Source organism: Limulus polyphemus, unplaced genomic scaffold, assembly GCF_000517525.1.
Source record: "Limulus polyphemus unplaced genomic scaffold, Limulus_polyphemus-2.1.2 Scaffold2439, whole genome shotgun sequence".
Lineage (NCBI taxonomy): Eukaryota > Metazoa > Arthropoda > Merostomata > Xiphosura > Limulidae > Limulus > Limulus polyphemus.
The window spans coordinates 95,300-102,359 of record NW_013668049.1 but is presented as its reverse complement, the minus strand read 5'-3'; the positions used below and the strand labels follow the sequence as shown (position 1 = coordinate 102,359).

Genomic DNA, 7,060 nt, shown 5'->3' with positions numbered 1-7,060 from the left:
CTGAATTATGTTTTTACCATTTCTATATAAAAAAACAACAACATGAAGAGTGATAATTAACCCATTAACTGCGGATGACGGATATTTCCGTCATTGAAGTTATATGGCTCAGCTGTGACTGACGGATATTTCCGTCAGTCACACATATATAACTATAACTCTATATGAATGATGAAAATTACCGTTTTATTGTGAGTGATGGCAACTCAGATTTATCTGTGAGTCAGAAAACGGCAACTGAGCAGCTCCTGCCACAGTTAATGGGCTAATATTAAGAAAAGTTTTTTAATAATGTTGATATTTACTGATTAATAGTACCAAAGCACAGAATGACAAAACAATTTCAGTTTGAGTGTAATTAAAGGTCTGGCACATATTGTACAAGCAAGGTTGCTATAATATATTCCATACGTCTAACATTTTAACATTTGTAGATCTTAATTTAAAGAGGTAAAGGTATATTTCTAATCCTTTGTCAATAATAAAAAAATAAAAATTACAATTTCTGACAAAATCAATACATCAATTAAAATCATTTGTAAAATCCCCACTATAGTGATTAAGCATCAAGCAAAGCATAAGCCTATGTATAAGGTATTTTAACATATAACATCAGCACACATGGTACAACAAATATTCTGACATGACATAACACACAGATATTCTCAAACACGATATCAACAAGTGCCTTGATGCAACATATAGGAATTCTTAAACATGATATCAGCAAGTGTTTTCACACAATATATAGGAATTCTTAAACATCATATCAGCAAGTGTTTTCACACAACATATAGGTACATACTACATCAACAAGTGCTGTGATGCAACATATGGGTATTCTGATACAATATCATTATGTGTTGTATAACAAAACACACAGGTAACTTGCCATGTAATACATCATGTACTTTTAACTAAAAACTTAAAAGTACAGATAATTTTTTTAAATGATAGCTTCAATACTAATTTTATGTATAAAGAAAATACATAAAAATCACTGCTATCTTAATTACATCAAAAAATTATGATTTACAGTCTTATATCAACATTTTGATCTTCATAATAAACCCAACAATTTATTATCAGAATAAACTTTTCAAAAGAACTGTTCCCAAGCAAAGCTATAAAATGAATTAACACTGTCAATTTGCACACAGTAATGTTTACCATAACTATGACTTTACTGAATGTATCGTCACAAAATTTGGCAAGCTTTCAGTGTACATTTTAAGCCCATTGTCACAAAATTTGGCAAGCTTTCAGTGTACATTTTAAGCCCATTGTATATAAAAGAGAAAAAAAAAATCAGATTTCTTAATAAAGTATTTCTGCTAAAACTTTGTTTGTGAATGTATGATGCCTTTATTGAATCAACCTGAATGAAATGTGATTTTCACAATAAAATATTTGAGCACATGGTTCAAGTAAACACTTGTTTTCCTTAAATATCAATATCATTGGCAAAGAAAATAACAAATAGAAGTAAAAACAAAGAAGCTCTCTCTACTAAAAAAACAAAACAAAAACCTAGCATTAGCCAATTTTCAGGTGTAAAATTATATTTATTCTAATTTTTTTTCTATTTAACATTTGTGTTTAAACTGCTTTTATTTTGTTGCCTAGTGATGTAATATCACTGTTGATACTGCAACACAATGGTTTTGTTCCATTACTTAACTGTATCCACATGATGATGCTAAGTACACCTAGCAAACCATAGTTTTTAAAACTAAAATAAAATAAAGTTTTTAAAACACATTAATTGTTCTATCTTCAAACAAAACTTTAACTTTGAGAGGATCACCTAACATCCAAGAAGAACATCAAAATAGCAGGCAGGATTGTACCATTTGAAAATTTTAAACATCAATTCAAAATACCTCCAGAAATATACTCGGAGACACTGAGTATGTATGGAGTCAGTTGCAACAAAGTTACCTACATGAAAAAGTGGTAGTGGTAGTCTAAAATTGGTTGTAACTAATAATTTTGCTTTTTAAAGAAAAAACTATGACTACAAATTGTTTAAAATATCAATTTATATATGTCAAAGTTTAAATTTGGTCCTAATTGATTATGATTTCACCTTAAAGCTGGAGCAAACAACTACATATAATGTTTTTATAAAAAATTATTTAGTTAATAAAGAGATATTTAACTAAGAACACACACAAATACCTATAACATCTTTAAAGATAAGACAGAAGAAATAAACCAGTTCTTAAATTCTACAAAACCCAGTAATTAAAACACTTTAATCAGAATTAAGAAAACTCAATTATTATTGTAACTTGTATTATAATAATTAATACAAATTTTTGATATAGTTTTCACTTCTAAATATGGATTTACAATAAGTAAAAAGAAGCTGTTACATTCTTTCTTAAGTCCTATGAAAAACTTTCTGCAATCTGATTATAAGACTTGATAAGAACTCAATGATTATTATTTGTAATAATCAAAAAAGCCTGTGAATAGTAATAATTTAAAATATCTCCAAGTATATTGGATAAAAAAGATTTTTAAAATTATTCCAGAAAGATACAAAGACGATTAAGGAAAGCAACTACAATTAAAGATGTTAGCATCAGGTATGTGGTATTTTCAACCTGAATGACAACTTATGTAACACATAGGCTAATCAGCCAGGTAGAGAACTTTAAGGTTCATTATTCAGAGCTGCTGATGGAGTGGTGATAGCAAGCCAACAGCACTTCATGCCTATGCAGCTATTCTTAACTAAATAGTGGATTGAGTGTCAAAAGTTATAATGCCCTTAGAGTTGAAAAAGGTAGAACATGTTCAAGAGTATATTGAGACTTGTACCTTGGAATTTCTGATCTTTAGTCTGACATACTGTCCACCCCAAGTGCATTAGAATTTTATTGCAGGTTGTAGTAATTATTACTATATTTTTTATAATATGAAAACATTATGTAATAATATTGTAACCATTTATCACAAAAACCTTGCTTTTATGTCCAACAATTTGGACATTATGTCCAATCTGCAAGATATAGTAGGTTCATCATTCAGTGTCATCATTTAACACAATATGTCGAAAAATATGAAGTGTTCTTTACTATGTCAGATTTGTCAAAGTGCTATTAATCATACCATATGAAAACAACAATGTATAACATATATATATACAATTATAATCAACCTAATCTTAAAACACATGAACATTGTTAACATATTCAATTATTTATCATGAAAATATAGAAAATAAAACAAATTTAAAAATTAGGCATTTGTACAACCAGACAAAATGAAATAAAACTTTCTTTGGAGGGGAGGGGGTTACAGCATACAAGTTTATAGTAATAACTGTGGCTACAACCTAACATCTGTTACATGGCTAAAGATAGTAGACATTACATTGTCATACTCAGTCACTGTTGATACAGTGTAGTTAGAAAATATTATTTGGCTATAGCCTGATAACTAACTGCTGCTTTTGGTATGTTATCAATAGAAAAAACATGTGAACAGGAAGTAGATTCACTTTTCACTTAAAGATTATATTATCAAATTCACAAATTACATTATTGAAAAATTAACAAAATCCTTATCCTAAAAGATCCAAGTGTTCATCTACATTTTCAAATAAACTGTCATTGTGAGAAACAGTTCCTTCCTGCAGTTTCTTGGATGTGTGACTCTCATCATCAGGAAAATATTTTTTTGGTAGTTGCTTTATAGAGCTACAAAATTAAAATTATTTCAATTATATAAAATAGCAGTTGTTGTCAAGCAATTTGTTAATATAAATAATAATCTCAACCACAAATATGTCTATGATATTTCAGCTGGCTTGAAGAGCCCTAGTACTGAAAAGGCCTCATTGGAATTGGATATAACAGATGCAGTGTAAGTGCCACATTATTATATACTGTTCTTTACTTTCACTCACAAGTTATTATTAATAAATACTACAAGATACTTAGGACTATATATAGCTGTACATAAAATACTGTTGTAAAGTGTTCCGCCATTGTACAAGTTCTTTTGGTAAAAATAATGACAAGTCAAGTCCACATACTGACAACATATCTATTTCTTTAATAATGTTTGCTCTAGCCACATTCACTTGTAGACCTAACTCCACAAATAAACTTACTTTCAGAATTAACATGCTGACTAAATAAGAAACTAAACATACAAATAGATATGATAGCTCTCACTTGTAGCACAAATTTTGACTAACAATGAAATGAATTAATCATGACTGACTACCCACATTTATATTGTATCTTTATTTCTACATATTAGACTAAGCTTCTTGGCTTGGTGATTAGGGTGCTTGATTCAGAATCTATTGGAATTTTCCCCTACTCCCCCATAAAATAAAACTGGTGTGTGCTAGCTTCATAATTTTTCAAAGACTGCATTATTTTATCATTGTATTAGTCTTTTTGCAGAACATTTTTTTTAAATGATCTAGACCAGTGTTTCCCAAACTATGGGTCGCGACCCACTGGTGGGTCACAAGTGGAATATTAGTGAGTCGTAAAAAGTTATACTAGAATTCCGCATTAGCTTCGATTAAACGCTGTCTGTCGAGATAGTTCAAGACTGTGGCTTTCATTGCCAGGCTGTTGTTGTATCAAGCAGTATGTTGTTTTGACAAGCTTAACGAATCAGGGTTGATCATGCTCTCAATTTAATCATTCGTCATCGTAAAAAGGAAATCAATTTTCACCTATTCATACAGTACTTTAGCTATAGTACCGGTTTTATCAGTTGATTGCAGAATTTTAACTTTTAATTATAGATATCTATAATTTTTTTATATTTCTAGGTATCCTTTGATTATATGTAGATATAATGCGCCCCCGGCTCCTATGCCTATGCTATTTCAATCAAAAGTTAAAATTCTGTAACCAAAAGTTAGATATCTACTTACAAAGGATATCTAGAAATAAAAAACTATAGATATAAATAATCAAAAGTTAGATATCTGCATTCAAATGATAGAAATCTACAATCCATTGTTCAGATTCTGCAATCAACTGATAAAACCTGTACAATGCTGAGCGAGACGATAACTGCTTCGAGGCTTCACGAGGCAGTCGTGCATGCGTCGTGTCAGCCAATGAAATGACTGGAATAGACGGTGTGAAGCATTTTGGCATGTGCGTGATCCTACACCAACCGCTGTTTTAATTGTGTCAAATCGAGTGGCAAGTCGAAATTGTCTGTTTTACTTCAGATTTTGAATCCGATTTTTTTTCGAATTTACTCAGCCCTTCGTGTAATGGATAAATGGTTAAAGAAGTCAGTTGAAGTTGATGACAATGAGTCTTCAGTGAATCAAAACGAAGAAAAGTCAGGTCAATCAAAATCAAGTCAATCAAAACGAAGAAAAGTGGTGAGAAAGTATGATTCCAAGTACTTAGAAATGGGATTTACATGGAATGGGGATGAAGAAGATCCACGACCACGATGCATTATTTGTTGTGATCAACTTGCAAACGAGAGCATGCGCCCAAACAAATTGCGTCGCCATACTGAGATGAAGCATCCTGAGTTGAAAGACAAACCCCTCGATTTTTTGAAAGGATGCTAAGCAAGTTGAAGACAGGACAGAGTGTTATGCAACGTTACACCAAAGTTAATGAAAAATCTTTCTACATGTTCTACCTGATCAGTTTGTGAATCGCGAAAGCTGGTAAGCCACATACAATTGGAGAGACTTTAGTTCTTCCAACTATAAAAGATACAGTTAAAGTTTTCTTTGGTGATAAGAGTGAACAAGAAATTGAAACAATTCCTATTTCTAATAACATGGTCATGCATAGGATCGATGAAATGTCTCGATGGATAGAAAATCAGCTAATTCAAAGAGTTTGTGAAAGTACAATTTTCTCCTTACAACTAGATGAATCTACTGACGTACAAGGTCTGTGCCAGTTACTTGTTTTTGTGCGTTATATATGGAACTCCGAACCTCATGAAGATATGTTGTGCTGTGAACCAGTCAGTCAAAGTACTAGCGATGATATTTTTTTAAGACTGTTGATACTTATGTCAAAACAAAAGGTCTTGATTGGAATAAATGTTTCGGAATATGTACGGACGGCGCACAGGCTATGTGTGGTAAAAACAGTGGTCTAGTGACCAGAATACTTGAACTTAATCCAAATACATCATGGACTCACTGCAACCTTCACAGAGCAGTGTTAGTATCAAAATGTATATCTGATGATTTTAAAAATGTTTTGAACACTTCCATTAAAATAGTGAACTTAATAAAGTCAAAGCCATTGCAATCGCGCTTATTTGAGAAGTTGTGTGAAGAAATGGGAAGCAATCATAAATCACTTCTTCTGCACATAGAAGTACGTTGGCTCTTGAGGGGTAAAGTGCTAACAAGACTTACAGAACTCCGCGAAGAAGTTGCTATATTTCTGGAAGGTAAAAGCGATTTTGCGAGATATTTGCGGAACAAGGAGTTTGTTCTGAGGCTCACGTATTTGGCAGATATTTTTTCAAAACTAAACGAACTGAATTTGTTCTGAGGCTCACGTATTTGGCAGATATTTTTTCAAAACTAAACGAACTGAATTTGTACTTGCAAGGAGCAGAAGGTATCAGTATATTCGCAGTTCATGAGAAAATTCGAGGTTTCATGAAAAAACTTGTTCTATGGAAAAACTGTATTGACAAACGAAATTATGACTGTTTTGAAACATTTCAAACCTTTGTAATGGAGAACGAAGCAAAAGTTGATGACGACATAATCATTGAGATATCTGAACACTTGAATAAGCTGAAAGAGTTTTGAGTTTTATTTCCTTGAAGAAATGAAAAATATCCAGAAAAAATTGGATTATGAACCCCTTTTAGCCTGACATAACGAGTGGAATATCGACAAAAGCTGAGGAAGAACTTTTTGATTTATGTGAAGACGCTTCGTTAGAAATGAACTTTAACAGCAGAAAACTGATACAGTTCTGGGTGTCTGTTTGAAAACCGTACCCAATCCTTTCCACTGAAGCTTTGAAGGTACTTCTCCCTTTCTCATCTTCACATCATTGTGAAGTTGGATTTT

At 31.7% G+C, this 7,060-nt stretch overlaps 1 protein-coding gene across 1 annotated transcript in view; it reads right to left on the bottom strand.

Annotated features, from left to right (window-relative positions):
* Positions 1-3,155: 3,155 nt before the first annotated feature.
* LOC106466957 (organic cation transporter protein-like) overlaps positions 3,156-7,060 on the bottom strand; it is a 93,631-nt gene continuing 89,726 nt past the window's right edge. The window contains exon 11 of the mRNA XM_022395054.1: positions 3,156-3,710. Within this exon, the coding sequence (XP_022250762.1) occupies positions 3,575-3,710 (136 nt within the window). The 3' untranslated portion in view covers positions 3,156-3,574. The remainder of the gene's footprint in view (positions 3,711-7,060) is intronic.